The sequence below is a fragment of the Piliocolobus tephrosceles genome, chromosome 1 (assembly GCF_002776525.5).
Source record: "Piliocolobus tephrosceles isolate RC106 chromosome 1, ASM277652v3, whole genome shotgun sequence".
Classification (NCBI taxonomy): Eukaryota; Metazoa; Chordata; class Mammalia; order Primates; family Cercopithecidae; genus Piliocolobus; species Piliocolobus tephrosceles.
In genome coordinates, this window is record NC_045434.1 from 163,572,822 (window position 1) to 163,590,306 (window position 17,485).

General features: G+C 35.4%; 1 protein-coding gene across 5 annotated transcripts in view; it reads left to right on the top strand.

The window, feature by feature from the left end:
* The window catches only part of MYSM1 (Myb like, SWIRM and MPN domains 1), a 42,821-nt gene extending 27,158 nt beyond the window's left edge, over nucleotides 1-15,663 (top strand). The window contains exons 13-20 of one of the 5 annotated variants that reach the window (XM_023187544.3): nucleotides 1,422-1,476; nucleotides 1,770-1,820; nucleotides 2,531-2,605; nucleotides 3,229-3,417; nucleotides 4,821-4,953; nucleotides 8,880-8,985; nucleotides 9,164-9,221; nucleotides 10,244-15,663. In XM_023187544.3, coding sequence (XP_023043312.1) covers nucleotides 1,422-1,476; nucleotides 1,770-1,820; nucleotides 2,531-2,605; nucleotides 3,229-3,417; nucleotides 4,821-4,953; nucleotides 8,880-8,985; nucleotides 9,164-9,221; nucleotides 10,244-10,402 — 826 coding nt within the window. In that variant the 3' untranslated portion in view covers nucleotides 10,403-15,663. Of the gene's footprint in view, nucleotides 1-1,421; nucleotides 1,477-1,769; nucleotides 1,821-2,530; nucleotides 2,606-3,228; nucleotides 3,418-4,820; nucleotides 4,954-6,877; nucleotides 7,706-8,879; nucleotides 8,986-9,163; nucleotides 9,222-10,243 lie in introns of those variants that run through there. The other 4 variants (XM_023187560.3, XM_023187552.3, XM_023187569.3 and 1 more) reach the window with 4 other exon arrangements.
* The last annotated feature ends 1,822 nt before the right edge of the window (nucleotides 15,664-17,485 follow it).

Below are 17,485 nucleotides of genomic sequence, written 5' to 3' on the forward strand. Positions count from 1 at the left end.
ACTATTCAACATCTAATTCGTCCTTTTCTGCAGTCTGCTTTTTTGTATTGTGAAACAAGCTCAATAATTGTCCATTTCTAGTCCTTCAATAACTTTCCCATTCTCTGCAGTTCCTCAACAAACATTGACAGCGATTCCATATCCGTGTTTCTTAAGTACTCCAGGATGTTCTTTCTGTGCTATTTTCTCATCTATCTTGGCCTTCAGTTTCTTTTTATGTTGATTAAACACTTTCTAATTTAAAGGTCTTTCTTTATCCAACAAGTATCTTTGAATGTCTACAGTATATGTCAGGCACAGTTCTGATCACTTGGGATACATTATTAAGCAAAACAAAATGTTCGCTTGTAGCTAACCATCTGTGGTTGAATGGGAACAGAATTGCCCAGCTCTCTTCCAGTTGTGTTAATGCGAATATATTCCTGTGTGTTTTTCTTTCCCTGAAGATAGCCTAAAAAACCTTGTTATTGTTTTTAATATAGTTCTCAAGCCTCAATTCTTTACGGGTCAAAGACTTTCTGATATTTCTCAGATTTATGTGTGCTTTTGACTTCGCTTAGGTTCTCCCTTTTTCACCTCTTTTTACTTTTCCACTTTTTGTTTTTTGGAGACAGGGTCTCACCCTGTCACCAAGGCTGGAGTGGAGTAGAGTAGAATGGTGAAATCATGGCTCACTGCAGCCTCCACCTCCTGGGCTTAAGTGATCCTCTCACCTCAGCCTCCGGAGTGGCTGGGACTACAGGCACACACCACCACGCTCAGCTAATTTTTAAATTTTTTTGTAGAGATGGGGTTTCACCATGTTGTCCAGGCTGGTCGTGAACTCCTAGGCTCAAGGGGTCCACCCACCTTGGCCTCCCGAAATGTTGGGATTACAGATGTGGGCCACAGCACCTGGCCACTTTTTCACTTTAATATAAGAGTTTATCATAGGACTAATACATTAATATCTTTACCAGAACCATTTGTCATTCATTCATTCAAAAAATGTTTTAAGTTCCTACTCTATAGTGGGCACATTATTGAACTGACAAGTGTTTTTGATAAACTTCCATCTTTCTTGAACTTTTTTTGGGGTCTCATGACAGATAATTATATTTTCATTAAACTTTTTGAAATCTCCTTTTAGTGTGGGACATATGTCTGATAGTTTATAGTGTCCTCTTTGAGTGTTATAGGAAATTAAGACAACGGAGTAACTTTATCTCAGAGTTCTTGGGGTTTTTTTGTTCATGTTAAATCTAAAAACACAGTGCTTCTTTCGAAAGGATTTATGGAATCTCCTACGAAACTCTCCTAGTTTAGTATTTTTCTCATTTAGACAGAATTTGGGTTCAGATTATTGATATACACTTTCAAATTTGCAAATGTTGTTTTCCTAATCTTGTTGATATTGAAAATAATTTTTTTTTCTTTTTCAGCTCATTTGATCCCTTCCAACTGATACCTTGTAATTTTTTTAGTGAAGAAAAGCAGGTACTATTTATGCATTAATGAATGACCATAGACAATCCCCGCTTCCCACTGTCAAACAGGAAATACTTACTCTTTTTCCATATGTGCAAGGCATGACTGAAAATGAGAGAGAATTTCTCCCTGCTGGGGTTTTAAATCATAATGTCTTTTAAAAGTCTAGTTTATGCTGAGCTTTGGTTAGTGCTGAGACCTTGGTGGGGTGGATGAAGGAGAACAGGGTGGGCATTCCAGGTGGGGAGAACAAAATCTCTATTTTTATGGTCCCCCGTTTTGTTTTGTTTTTTATATTTCAGGAGCCATTTCAGGTGAAAGTGGCTTCAGAAGCACTTTTAATAATGGATTTGGTAAGGATAATCTATTGTGTTTACTTAGTTATTCTGATTTCTACTCTTGTGTATTTTTATTGCAGGCGTAAGACAGAGTATGGAAGACGTGTATTTTGGATCTTAACTATCCTCTTTTACAAGGAATCTAAAAATAAGTCTTTTCTTTTGGAGAAAAGCCAAACAATTGCATGTTTCCATATTTTAGAGAAAATAAATTAATGTGAGTTTTTGCAGACTGTTTACCATCATTAACCCTATTTTAATTTTCTAATATCTGTGTCTGCCACCTTTTAGATCACTGAAACAAAGCACAACTCCTGTAATTTGGAGGGTTTTTTTGTTTATACTAAACTACCAGTACCTCCAACAGTTTTTGTATTTGTGGTGTCTTTGTGTAGAAGGGTTTAGAGTGATTTTTACTTTGTATCCTTACATAATACCTTCCTTGAATAGGAAGAGTGTATCTTCATTTTGCAGTTGCAAAAGTAGAGTCTGAGAATTTTTAAGTGTTTGGTTGAAAGCTTCTCAGCCAGCAGTGTAGACCGACCTGAAATCTTAGTTTCTGTGCACTGATCCTAGCATCTAGTTCCTCTCCTATGCTACTTTATTTTATAAAAGCATGATGACTATACTTACAAATGACTTTCTTACGATAAGTGAGTTTTGGTATTTTTTTTTGTCAGGTGGGTTTGTGCGTTTGGGCTAAGTCTGTCTTTTATTTCTTTTAGCATGCTCATGTTTCCATGGCAGAAGTGATTGGTCTATTAGGAGGAAGATACTCAGAAGTTGATAAAGTAGTTGAAGTAAGTTCTCTCTTTTAAAAAAATGTTTTAGTTATTTAGTCCTACTACCATACCAAATATTTTTATAGAATTCAGTGAATATAATTAAAATACAGACTTTACCTATGATATATATGAGAATATGGAAATGTAGCAAGTTATCTATTCCCAGAAGTGACTTAACATTCCATATGCCGAGCACCTTTTTCTTTTTACCACCAAGAGAGAACATTGCCAGGCCTTGGGTCCTCATAACCTTTGTTAGCAAAAAACTACAACCTTTAAGAGGCCAGAAATACATACTAACACTTGTAGTTGAAAGTTTGTATTTATCATTCTATTGAAATTGTTGTCATAAGTAACAGGAGTCATTGAAAGAATACCTTTGTATGGGTATTATGTGGGCTGACCTGGAAAACTAACCATTATTATGACCTTGTTTGAGTAGAAAAATGCATGCTAAGTTCCTAGCATATAATCAGACTTTTGGAGTATAAGTCATTTGCAAGTTAAAGGCGCCTATGATATTGTCAAATAAAAGTCTTGGCCTTGAAAAGTTTCTGTATCTCTGAAAGAATTATAACATTAGAGTAATAGAATTAACAGGATTTTAGTATAATCATTTGAGGATCAATCGTTTATAGGTCTGTGCAGCAGAACCGTGTAACAGTCTGAGTACAGGACTACAGTGTGAGATGGATCCTGTATCACAAACACAGGCCTCAGAAACCCTGGCTGTTAGAGGCTACAGTGTTATTGGATGGTATCATTCTCATCCTGCTTTTGATCCTAATCCTTCCTTACGTGATATTGACACACAAGCTAAATACCAGGTATTACCTGTATATTTATATTCTGTAAATGGTTGCACACGCCCTCAGTGCTCCCTTTTAAATAAATAAACTTTAAACATTTTTTGTATTTCATTTCTAATTTTCTTTATACTGGGGGTTTTATCTATTTATTTATTTTTCTTTTTGTTTTTTTTTTTTTTTGAGACAGAGTTTCGCTCTTGTTGCCCAAGCTGGAGTGCAATGGCGCGATCTTGGCTCACTGCAACCTCTGTCTCCCAGGTTCAAGCGATTCTTGTGTCTCAGCCTCCCAAGTAGCTGGGATTACAGGCGTGTGCCACCACATCCAGCTTATTTTTTGTATTTTTAGTACAAATGGGGTTTTACCATGTTAGCCACGCTGGTCTCAAACTCCTAACTCAGGTGATCTGCCCGCCTCAGCCTCCCGAAGTGCCGGGATTATAGGCGTGAGCCACCACACCCAGCCAAAAAAAGAAAAAATTATATATACTGGGGGTTTTAAAAGAATGTGCGTTTTTTTTTTCTGATTGTGAGACTGATAATTGTTTATGAAAACATTTAGAAAGTCAGTTATTTTATTAAGTACAGACAAGCCATGAATGTTACAGTGGTAAATACTCCCAGAGCCTTTAAAAATTGATGGGAACAACTAGGACAGGTACTAAATATAACTGAAATAATAAGAGACATAATGTATTTTTTTAATAGCTGGAGAAAAAGTTTTATTTTAATCTGGGATTTTACATTTGATATGTGACTGGGTTTGCTGTAGGGTATTTGTAAATTATTACTGTATTGATAAGAATTACAGATGCAGGGTGGTGAATATAATTAGTAAATATATTCATGGCAAATACAGATTGTGTAGGCCATTTTTTTATTTTTAAGGGTCATTTTGGATTTTTGCTTGAAAAATGTACAATGTGAAATGAATATTTAAGTCATTCGATTTAGTTGCAGTTTGGATGTGAACTTTTCTTTTGTTTTGTTTTTTTTTTGGAGACAGTCTTACTCTGTCACCCAGGCTGGAGTGCAGGTGGTGCGATCTCGACTCATTGCAACCTCTACCTCCCAGGTTTAAGGGATTCTCCTTCCTCAGCCTTCTGAGTAGCTGGGGTTACAGGAACATGCCACCACACATGGCTAATTTTTGTATTTTTAGTAGAGATGGGGTTTCACCGTGTTGGCCAGGGTGGTCTCAAGCCTGATCAGGCTGACCTGACCTCAGGCAATCCGCCTGCCTTCAGTCTCCCAAAGTTCTGGGATTACAGGCATGAGCCACCGCTCCGGGCCAGATGTGAACTTTTTAATGCACCTTTTTGTTCCTGCTTTTCCCCATTGGATGTTTAAAATGTTAGTATGGATAAATATTGGCTTTTGAATTTATTCAGTTGAAACTAATTATATTTTTCTTGTAATTGTAGAGTTACTTCTCCAGAGGAGGTGCAAAGTTCATTGGAATGATTGTTAGTCCCTATAATAGAAATAATCCCTTGCCATATTCTCAGATTACCTGCCTTCTTATAAGTGAGGAAATTAGCCCAGATGGCTCTTATCGTAAGTTTTCAACAAAAATAACTTTATCCTATTTCTACTCTCATTTATTTGACTCATACAAATCAAAAGATTTGCAACTGTGCAAAAGTATTTAATGCAAGAGTTTGTGCCCTCAACTAGGGAATCATTATTTGGGTGCCACCCTAGTTCAGCCACCCTCTTCCCTTTCTTAATCTCCTGCTATATTCAAGTCCCCACTTTTGTTACCATGGCCACTGGGCAAAAGGATTGAAATATGGGGAAAAGTTATGGCCAGTTATGTGTATGCTAGGCACTGGAGATGCTGCAGTAAACAAAACAGTCTCTGTTCTCAAGAAAATTTTTTTATAAATGCAGACTGGCTTTCTCTGTGATGGTATGCAAATGAAAAATAAAATGACCACCAACTCTGTCACCTCCCAGTTTAGGGGTTAACAATGACTAACTCAATTTGTATATTTCTTTGTTCCCGTTGTATCTCAGGAAAGAATTTGATTGGCATAGACCATCATTTGACTTGATTCCTCCGAAGTTTATGTCCACTTGTAGTCCAATCATTTCTGGGTGGATAGGGAATTAGTATAGCAGACTAGGAAAAGGAAGGGAGTGTGGCTAGAAAGCAAATAATCGGAGGAAACAATAGGCTAAATAACTCTAGGATATTTATTCTGTCATTACTACCACTGCTCTAGGTCAGGTCCCCTGGAGACTGCCACTACAGTTACCCCACATTGTACTCTTATTAGATCATGAGCTCTTTTAGAATAAATACTATATTGTACCCATTTTTCTATCCAGTTTCTAGCACAAGGCCTGGCATAAAGTAGATACTAAATGAATATTTGTTTAATAATTAATTTCTCTTCATTCTTAATGATCTCACTGGATACCCTATATTTTATAAAGACTTACCAGCACTGCCCCCATGTTATTTAGTATTAGTTGCTCTATTTTTTATGTATCTGCAACACTTTATTCCTGCCTTCGTGGTCACTTTGTCTTTTAATGCAATTTATCTATTTAGTAAGTCCTAATAAATTGTATGCCCAAAGAGCAGGGACTATGTCTTATTTGTCTTTTTCTCCAGTAGCACCTAATACATTGCTTTGCATCTAGGAGGTAGTCAACACTATGTGGGTTTTTATTGAGTTAATAATATTGGTATTAGCTTTCGTCTGGAATGTCCATTTTGAGCATAGCACATAATACATATTATTCTTAAGCTCAGTACAGTTTTATAAAAAGAATAGCAGTTCTCTCTAAATCATTTTATAATCTCACAGACTGCTAGGTTTTGGTAATGAACCTAAATTCTGGTGCTGTCCAATACAATAGCAGTACATGTGACTTTAAATGTATGTTGATTAGAATTACATGAAACTTAAAATTTAGTTCATGGAATTCTACTCTGGCCAAATGAAGTAACAAGAACTTGTCTGAAACTACCAAAAAACTGGACAAAGTATGTAAAATAATGGTATTTAAACACAACGTTGAGCAGCAAAAGAATACAGTTGCTAAGATATGGGAAACAAATGAAAAGAGCCCGAAATTACCCTAGCTTACTGTTTAAGAGGGTTTTCAGATATGGCACAAGAAGGAGAAGCCCACCCAGAGTCAGGCAGACTCAGTTAAGGTGATGGAGATAAGGAGACCAAGACAGCTGAGTTTGTGAGACACAGCCCCAAGAGAACAGAAAACAGAATGGAGAGTGAACTCTGAAGATTTGTAGAAGGGTATCCCTGGAGTATTTAGCAAAATACAGATCAGCACATGCATGTGAAGAAACTAGCCCAGATGGGAAAGAACCACTTGAAAGCATTAGAGGGAACTATCCGTGATGCTCCCATGAGCTACCATTGGACACAGCTGTCTTGTAAATGACTTGTCCATGCTTAACACTGCATTTTAGATCTTAATCCTGGGTTTTTTGCTTTGCCCTTAGAAATCCTCTGGTGCAAGAATTAAGGTTTTCTAGAAGCCATGGGATACCTTGTGCTACAGTACTTTTAACTCAGGTCATATCTTTATAATATCTCTAATGGTTTAATGTTTTCTTTACTTGTGACAGGGAGGAAATACATTTAGTGATTAGTTTTCTTCTGATATTTTAGTGGATAAAAATATTCTCTATAAAAGGAAACTTTTATTGACTTCAAAAGTACCTTTTTTTAACTTAAAAAATATTCTAAAAATACCAAATAGACCTGTATATGATTTGTGTATGTGTTTTCATGTTTTTGCATCAGCATAGATTGAAAATGCATTATTTACCTTTCTTTATTTTCATTTTCAACTTTCACTGAGAGCAGCAGTCACTCTACTGGAATCAGATCCCAGCTCTGACATTTATTGCTTATTTTACCTTGGGCAGTTTACTCTCTCATTCTCCTTTGCCACATCTGTAAAATGAGAAAAAATTACTACCTTGCTTACAGTAGGTATATGGTTGTAAGGTGTGTCAGTAATATATGTAAAGTGCTTAGAAATAATAGGTTTTCAATGGATAGTTACGATTATATGGCTGGTGTCCGTGTTTAGTAAGTAATCAAAGCATGTCAAGTAAATGATTGTTACCACCAAAAGGAGTTTGCTTAATTGCTTAATACTCCGTGTACTATAATGTGTCACTCTTAAGTTTTTGGAGAAGAGGAAAATTGAGCAATTAAATAAAAAAGATCAGTCATCATCATCAGGCTTCCTGTCCCCCGTTCTTCTTCCAAACACCTGAAAAAATACCTTTTTAGAGCATATTGACAGTTAAGCTATGCTTTCTTTCATTGTGAGGAAACAGTTGTATTTTTCCCTTTTTTTTTTTTCCCCATGACTTCTGATTTGCTGGCATTTTATTTATTTAAAAAGCCTTATCATGGTAGAAACCCAGTTGAGAGGCAGTATCGTGTAAAAGTTAAAAGCAGAACTCTCGAGTCCTACTGCCTGGGTTCAAATCCTGCCTATGCCTTTTATATCTGATCATGAGCAGGCTAACCTTTCTATGATGTAGTATCCTCATCCAAAAAAAAAAAAAAAAAAAGGGCGGGGGGGCGGGCGGGAATAATGGCAGCTACTTCATTTAAGTGATTTCACATAAAGTTTTAGGTGGCACATAGTACACATTGTAAGCTGAGCTTTAAAAAAAATGCTACAGATACATTTGCATGGGGCTCTTGAAGGATATGTGAAAAATTGCTAAGATAGCTCATTGTTTCATACTTTTTCCTTTCTAGCTGAATATGATGTCCACCCCTTGAGCTTCTTTCTTTCCTCCAGAGTTTAGTGTAACAACTTTGACTCAAAGCAGTTGCTGCCTCCCTAGAGTTCATCCTATCCTCTTGTCTAGTCTTAGATTAGCTCTTCTAGGGAGGTGGAATGAGTTTGGGCTCAGAAGTGAGGTGAACCTGCTGGGTTTTAACATCTATGTCCTGCCACTTTGCTAGCCTAAATATGTTTTTTAATGTATCTCAGCTTTAGTTTTCTCACCTGTAAAAAAAAAAAAAAGATACGGCATTGTTTAATAACCTGTGTATACGTATTTTTTAAATTATCACTTGGATGGCAATGTGTCTTAGTTTGTCTAGGATAATCCCAATTTAAACCTGTGGTTCAGGCATAATTATTCATAGTACCTTCTTTCATTCAAAAAGTCTCTTGGTTTAGGTGATAAATTACATGATCATCGTATCATAGTGCCATGCATAGAACTGTCATGTAAATGGCACTTCTACTCTTCTTTATTATTATTAATAGCTTGGCATTAATATGCTTAGTGGACCAAGTACAGTCAGGCAATAAATATTTAATGAATGCCCACTATGTTTAAAGTGCTGTTCAGCTGATCTACGAAGCTGTGGTTGTAAAAACACTGAAGGGAATTTTAATTATAATTAAAAGGAGATTGGCGAGTTAAGAAATAGTTGATGAAAATGTGCTCCTTTATGCTTTTCTAGGCTTACCTTACAAATTTGAAGTACAGCAGATGTTAGAAGAACCTCAGTGGGGATTAGTATTTGAAAAGACAAGATGGATAATAGAAAAATACAGGCTCTCCCATAGGTATGTAGTGTGATTTGAGATGGTTGCACATCTGCAGTGTTGCTCATTAAATTATGTTTCAGAGAAAACCCAAGTTAAATATAAAATTGTGATGTATGGCATCCGTGATAGTTTATTACAAAACTGATTAGTTTATAGTATTCGTTTCATCAGTTTGTTTTCATATTTCTTCCTACAGCAGCGTCCCCATGGATAAAATCTTTCGCCGGGATTCTGACCTGACTTGTTTGCAGAAAGTAAGCTGCCTTCATTTTAATTGGTTCCATTGTTCACAGATTCTAAAACTATTCATCTCAATGTGTTTTCCCATGATGCCTGATACTTTGTGGATAATTTTCTGTATATTTTATTACTTTTTCCTTTGGAAAATTAATTTCTAGGAGATAATTAGTGATGTGTTTTGTTGCCCAAGCTTGCACATAGAAAAAAATACTATTTTAGAATAAATTTGTCAGTGTCAGCTGATAAATTTCTTAGCAGATTATTATTGTACACAATGGAGAACATTTTTCTCATTTTATTAAATTTGAAAGTGCTGTGTTTCCATTTTAGCCTTAACAATTGATAATTTTTAAGACTGATGGTATAACTCTAACAATTACATTTAAATAGTCATTTTATTTAACTTTCTAGTAGGAAATAAGAGTTTTGAATTCTATTAGTTCACTTCTAGGTTTTGCTTCTGTAATGACTGAAGGCTAGTAGATTTGTAACATTTGTCTTTTTTTTTTTAAATAGCATTTGGGAATAGAAAATTTAAACATTAAGTTTCTTTTTAATATTTTTTACTCCTCTGTTATATCCACTTTTTTCTGTGTTGTTGAAAAAGTATATGCACTTTCCAAGGAAATAGACTCTAACTAGCATCCTCATTTTGAAATGGTAGAATCCTATGTTTTTATGTTCATAGAGTTTTGTGTGTGTGTATGCTCAGGATTATTTTGCTTTGTAAGTGTAACTACAAATGGATAAAAGTCACAAATATGTCCAAAGTAGAAAGTGTCACATAAACAATCTCAGGTTTGTCTCCTTATGTAAAATCATAAAGGTACTAAGCTGAGTGTTCCTCAGCAGCAATTTCCTACATTCCAGCTCTATGACTATTAAACACAAATTAATCTTCAGCCATTTTTAAGGAGAGTGTTTTCTCATTTGAGCATTAGGAAATGTGAGGTCTGGAAAGGGAAAAAATAGTGATAGTAATGCAAACCCTCATACTTTTTCTATATTTAAATATAAAACTTTTCTTTTCAACTAGCTTTTGGAGTGTATGAGGAAGACTCTGAGCAAAGTGACCAATTGCTTTATGGCTGAAGAATTCTTGACTGAAATAGAAAATTTGTTCCTTTCCAATTATAAAAGCAACCAAGAGAATGGAGTAACTGAAGAGAACTGTACAAAGGAATTGTTAATGTGATTATTTTAAAGTTAAGACATTTGAATCTTGACATAGTAGATCTTACTTTCAAAGTTATAACCTTGAAATGATTGTGGTTAACACTGGCACAGCTTTGGTATTTTTTCTCTATTTCACAAACTTCAAACTTTGCCACATAAATCATGTGAAAAGGAAGAGATACAGATTTGTTTTTATACAGTGATGATCATAGTGTTCTGCAAACCAGGGTCCACCACGGTGTTCTAGTCCTTTACTGAGCGATGCTGTAGGCTGTGAAACTTAGGAGCCTGGTCGGCTTTACTGTTGTGTTCAGCTTGAGATTTGGCCTATGTCTCTAAGTCATTTCTTCCCTGAACTAGTCATTTATGTTCTATTGTAGTATCTCATATTTCATTTAGAAGCACTTCGATTCTTTCCATATGTTCTGGTGAGATTTGTTGATGGTTATAAATGAGATATGGATGGGTAGTCACTGAGATAATTAATATGGTTTAGAACTACTGATTAATAAATCTAACAACAGGAGGCCAGGAGAGGCATGACAAGAAAATCTTAAAAACAGGAAAAACCCAAAGGAGAAATTACCAGTTTTTAATCACAGATACTTGCTTTCATTTCATTGTATAGCAAATGCCATTTTCTCAGCTATCTGAAAAATTTTAACTAATTTTACACGCATAAAATAATTAGCTTCAATTGTGTGTCCACTTACATTAGTAGGTGTGATAAAACCTCATTTAACTGGAACATAGGTAATCATAACTCTCAAACTGTTTTTGTCTACTGCCTACTATTAGAAGAAAGAGGCAAATGATAATAAAGCTGGAATACATCAGAGATTTAATTTTTAAAACAAACCTTTCAGGACATACTGCATATTCAGCCCAGTTTCATATGCTTTCTGAATCCATAATGGAGATCGGTGAACTTTTTTAATGTAAAGGGCCAGTTTGTAAATCATTTTGGCTTTTCAGGCTGCATGTGATCTCTACAAGACATTCTTCTTTGTCTTTTTTTTTTCAGCCCTTTAAAACTAGAAAAAACATTGTTAACTCACAGGCCTCATAAAACATAGGTTGCTGGCTATTATTCTCCAACTCCTGATTTAGAAAATTTTAAACATTAGAATTTTGTTTTACATTTGTTAAGCCTTACATCATCTTTAAATGAGACCAAAACTCAGAATTATGATCTGCATTTAAGCCCATTTTAAAATAAAATAAGCAGTCATGCTGCCTCATTTATTGAAATTCAATAGATTTTAGTTTATTTCTTAGTAGTCAGAGAATTGATTTATACCTATTCACCAAGCATTCTTACTAATGTTTCCTTATATCTAAACCAGATTGATTCTATATTTTTGCTTTGTTTGTAATCGATAGCCAATGAAGAATAAGGAGTATTGGAAGAAGCAGTGAGCCAGGTTTAGGTGACGTGGTTCTTGTCTCAACTTTGTGATTTGGGGATGTCGACACAGTTCACTTTCCCTGAGCCTTAATTCTTGTGTAACTGAAGTCTAACTTAACTTCTTAATGTCCTTCCAGAGCCAAAATTGTATTTGTTCATTGTAATTGTTGGACTACTCATGTGAAGGTTATATTTTCAGTTAATACAGTTTCCAAATTCACATACATTTAAAAAAACAGTTTCAGTTAATACAGTTTCCAAATTAACATACATTAAAAAAAAAACACACAGAAATTTTTCCATTTCTCTGTGTGCACTTAGGATAAACAATGAAGTATAGCTTATAAAACAATTTGTTTGAGGGCTGAGAGTGTAAGAGTAACTATACCAAAAGTCAGGAAACCCGAGTCCTTACTCTAACTCTGTTACCAACTTTGCTGTGTGACCTTAATCAAAACACATAACCTGGACCCCACGCTCAACAGTAAATCAAGGGCCTGAATTTTATGGCTTAGTATTCCCTTCCAAGCTCAGAAGTTGCGTGATTCTGTGAAAGGCAGTTCTTGATTCCTTTGTATTCATCTTCCTTTTGACCTGTTTCCGTATGATATATTGGTGAACAAATACAAAAAGTGTTTTATATTAGCTTTCTTGATTGACATTTCCCTATAATACTGATGAATTTGGGTGATGGAAAGTAATGGAAGTTGTTAAAAGTACTGCTCTCAAATCTGAGTTTCCCTGTCCTGTGTGCCAATGTTTAACTGTATTTGCTAATCTAAGCCATATTGTGAGGATCTCAAGGATGATACTTGTCAAGAGTTTGGGGCCTTGAGAGCACAATTTTCAAAATAATATTTAGCATTTTCTGACTATAGAGTTCATTTGTCTTGTAAAATATATTTTAAAATTACAGAGAAGTGTGAAGTACAAATATCTCAGTGCTACTATTTAGAAAACGCAATTAGTGTATAAATCCTTCCCCATCTTTTTAACAGTATAATTTTAGTATGTTAAAATTGGTTACTTTTTTATCTCTTCTTCCATCATTTTCCCTGCTTCTTCTTTTGCCATATTCTTAAAACAATTTTGCAACCACAGGTACCCACATTGCTGTCACTGCCAGCCTTGGGCTGCTACCGAGGATAATGGAGCCAGGGCCTTGGAGAAGCACAGAGGAAGTCTAGAACTGAGGGGGCCTATGACACAGGAAGTTCAGGACGCAGGGTCTCAAAGGAACACCTGCCTCTAATGTTTACAGAAGTGGAGAAAGGACTAAGGGACTTAAAGACATGCAGGTGTCTTCATCCTGATTCTGTCTTTATTATTGCACAATGGCTATAAAATAATGAGCTTAATTTTTTTTTTTTTTCTGGGTTGGCTAATGGAAATTGACGCTAGCACTTCCCCAATATTAGACTTACCTAATGCCAAAGTAACATTCAAGGAAAGAAAAACCAGTGGAACAGGATCAGTAAGCTCAGACTCTCCATCTCCATTATTTTAGCCTTGACCATTCTTCTCTAATCCTTTTAAATTATCTTCAGTTGCCTGTTCAAATTATAAGGCTTCAGTTACAATTTGTTTGACCCTGTATTCAGAGCTGCAGTATGATTGTTGTGGGCCCTAGGTAGTTTTGCCTTCTTAGACCCCTTCTTCCATACAAAATTTAAAGTGATATTTTACAATTGTGTTTGTATGAAATGAATGTATTAATATTTTAGATTAAAATGTTTTGTTTAGTCTAGAAGTTCAGTGTTTTCTTATGAGGCTAAAAAAAAATTAAAATATTTTTGTGGGCTTCTAAAAAACTGTGGGCCTTAGGTACTGTGCCTAATGGATAAGCTGGTGCTGCCTATATTCTGAAGGGCATCACTGGAAAAATAGCAGTCATTATTCTGTCCCCTTCTCCCACCAGCACAGTTCTTGGGGAAGGCTTTGCCATCCCATCCAAGAGCACTATAGTTTCCACAGTTATAGATCTATAGACTTGAACTTCCTTCCTTCCCAACCTAACCAAAACTCACGAGGGTTACTTGGGACCATTCATCTTCAGAAAAGATAGGAGGCAGTGGTTTCTTTTAGTCTTCAGATATTTTATTCTGGTCAGTGCCTAATCTATAGTTTTGAAACTCGTGCCACACTTGAAAGGGAAACATCCTACTACCTTTCTTTCCTCTCCATTTCCCACAAACCCTTTCCTTCATCGTCACTCCCTCCATTCTTCTCAGCATATAGATACAAGACCCTTCTTTCTATTATTTGTTGAGAGCTAGGCCTGTAGAATAGAGATGAACAGACCATTCGTGTTTCCCTGAAGCTATTTAATGCTGCTCCCAGTCTTCTGTCCGTACCATTCCTTCCCTGCCCCAGGAGTGGGGTTGAGGTCTGACTGTAAGCACAGTCAGAATCTGCGGCTCTCAACACAACAGAGGAGACTGTGGCCTCAACAGGCCAACCTGAGCAGGTCTCCTCCTCTGCATTACCTTCCTCCCATTTCTCTTGCTGGGTCCTGATGAGTTGAGCTGGAGGAACTAATAGTCAGGATGCCCTGGAATTGATGCTGCTCTGTTTTGTGCTCACAAAAGAGCCATGTAACACATGACCACCTGAGTTGAAGCCATCCAGTCGCAAGTCAACAGACAGCAGTTGATGGAATTCTCAGTAGAAATTCAGTAAGGGTGCCCACATTTTTTTTTTTTTTTTCCACCTATACTCTACCAATAGCTAGATTGGTCTAAATATAGCGTCACTTATATGGTATTTAGGAAAACTTATTTTATCCAAGCACAAAGAAAAGCACATACATTTTTATGATCATCTGCTTCATCAGGGTAAATAATTTAAAAAGAATTTTGATCAGCAGCTCTAGTTTACCAGTACTTTAATATTAGTTTTCTTACAAATTAATATATTTTGCAATATTTCCAGAAAATCAGTGTGGGAGAATAATGTAATTTAGGATATATTTCCTGACCTTTTCTTAAATGGCTTTATGTGCTATTCCCCCAAATTCTGCTTTCTCTATTTTCTTTTTTATTTAACGTATAATTATACTTTCTAGTATATTCTGAGTCTATGTTCTAAGCCACCTTACATTTTTCCTGGAACAAGAGAGGGAATAAATATGTTGTCTCCACTAAATCAGGAGAAAATAAAAATATCCCAGGGGAGCTGTGATTATGCCAAGAGCTCTAAACAGAAGTTTGAGAAGGTAAAATTAAGTTATAATATCTGAGTTGTTTTTATTTTCTTCCTTTGATGTTTACGAAGGCATCCATAAGAACTTCAATTTCAGGGAAAAAAATGCCTGATTTGCTCTTTTTGACGTTTCCTCGTCTCTTAAGAAGTCAGTTAAATATTTTTCATAGTTTATATTCCTATTTCATAGATTACTGTAAAATGTGTTTAAACCTACGAATTATAAAATAGTATTTAGATTCTAGCATGAGTTAAATAGATCAATCATATATCTTTAGGTTTGTGGATTTGACATGTAAATTATGTGTTGTGTATAAGTTACTAAACATACTGCATGGTTATTGATAAACTTGTTGCTTGTTTTTTCCAAATGCTATCAGTGTGTGGACTTTTTAAAATTAGTTTGAATTTTGGAATGTTCTGTAATAAAATGTAATTTCAACTATTTTGTACATTTAAATATGCCATGTTGTATATGTCTATTTAAAAATATTGTAAATATCTGCATTTTTAGAATTATGAAAGATTTTCCTCAAAAATGACAGAACTCTCCATACTTAATTGTAACACATTATAAAATATCTGATTTTAAGCTTTTGGATTTTATCTTGTTCTAAAAATTAAGTTTAAACATGCTGAAGATTCCATAAAAATAAAATTTTGAAAATACAGTGATCATTTAGATTCTTTCTAAATTATTAGCAGTATACACATTGAATTGCAAAAAAAAAAAGCCACATTTTAATTTATCGAAGATTAGTTGAGCATTATTATTATACAGAACACTGTAGGGGAAGCAAGGATGAAGAAATCTTGGTTTCTTCCCACAAGAAGCCTTATCTAGTAAGTGGGAAAACAGATAAAGCCCAACATGAATAGCTAAGACAGTAGGATGCAAAAAGACTTCCAGGGTAATGGATGGTTAAACAAATGAGAAAATTCTCTGGAATATGAGCAGTGAGATCAATTTCTGGGGAAGAGAAACCGCCTAATCAGATTTGGTTAAATAGCATTTGTGGGAGGATGCTCCAGAGAGAAGTGTTTAGCATAGGTGTGGAGGTAAGGAATGAAAATGGTGAGAGTTTTGGTTAAAGGGTAGAGTATATGAAGATGTTCGTTATGAAAGCAACACACATTCTGTCAACTAAAGGCTATAGAAGGTGTAAAAGAAGTGAAAATCTACCTTAAAAGCAGTATTCACTCATTTATTGATCTTCAACTTTCCAGTCTGTGCAAAACCTATAAATTTTTTTAAAAACCCAACAGAACCATACGGTGTATCTTTAACTTCTGTAATTCTCATTGAGGACCTCTTTCCATGTTGGTGCCTAAAGTCTATTCATCCTTTACAGTAAGTACATAGTATCCTGCAGTATATATTTCTCTTAATTTATTTGATCTGTTTTCAGTTGAACTTCAGGTTGATTTTTTCTTTTACACAGTTAATACTTCTCAGAAGAGTCCTAGAACCTTAGTTCCTAGATCAACTATGTACCCTTTAAATTTTGTTAGTATCTGCAGAAAAAATTTTAATTCCTATACGCTAATTTTCCTTGCAGTAGTACAGGCATATTCCATCTTGTTATAGAACCAGTTTGAACTCAGGCACCTAAATGATAGTAATTTAGGTGGCAAAGTACAAGAAATAGTAAATCCAATGCAGATATTTCTGATTGGGTCACCCTCCCGGGCTGCTTGTCTTCAGTAGGTTCCTTTCACATTAGTGTTACCCATTGGAGGACAAGGAACGAGGAAGAGTGGAAGGTCACGCACCTGGTACTTAACTACTTTGGAAATACTTTGGATTAGAAATACACATGGTTTTTGCTGTTCCTTTGGCAAGAACTAAACATACAGTGCCACCTGAATGCAAAGGGAGCCGCTAAATGGAAAGGAAATATGAATCTTTGTTAGTGACTAGCTATGTCTGCTACAGATGGCTTGGGTTGATTTTCTAAAATATTATAAACTCATCTTTACATGGCCTTTAAACTACTGTACTTGAGACCCCATGTTCATAAAGAAAAGTTGACATCAAATTTCTTTGAAACCAGAGCTCTAATATTAAAATGGATAACTTATCCCCCTTAATTCAGAGAATTTTAAAGCTGGAAAAAGTATTGTTCAGGCTTACAGTTCCATATTTTAATAGGAAACAGGTTCCCAAAAATGAAGCAAGTTGCCCAGAGTGATAGCCAAGCTCATATCAAGATCACCCCTAGAAAGACCCCAGCTCTGCCACCTAACCCAAGTGCTCTCGCACCATCCTTTTGAGTGATTTCACATTATTTTTCCATCTCATAAAGAACTACTCAGTATTTTATGTGAGATTCAAATATTAATATATGTTTTAATTTAAAATGTAATTGTCTCTTTTAGAACTGCAAGATCTTATCAATGCCCAGAACATGACTTTTGTGGAACAGTTGACTGAGGAATTACCATTAGAAGTGATATAATTAGTGAGACATTAGTTTTATCAAAGATTAGCTC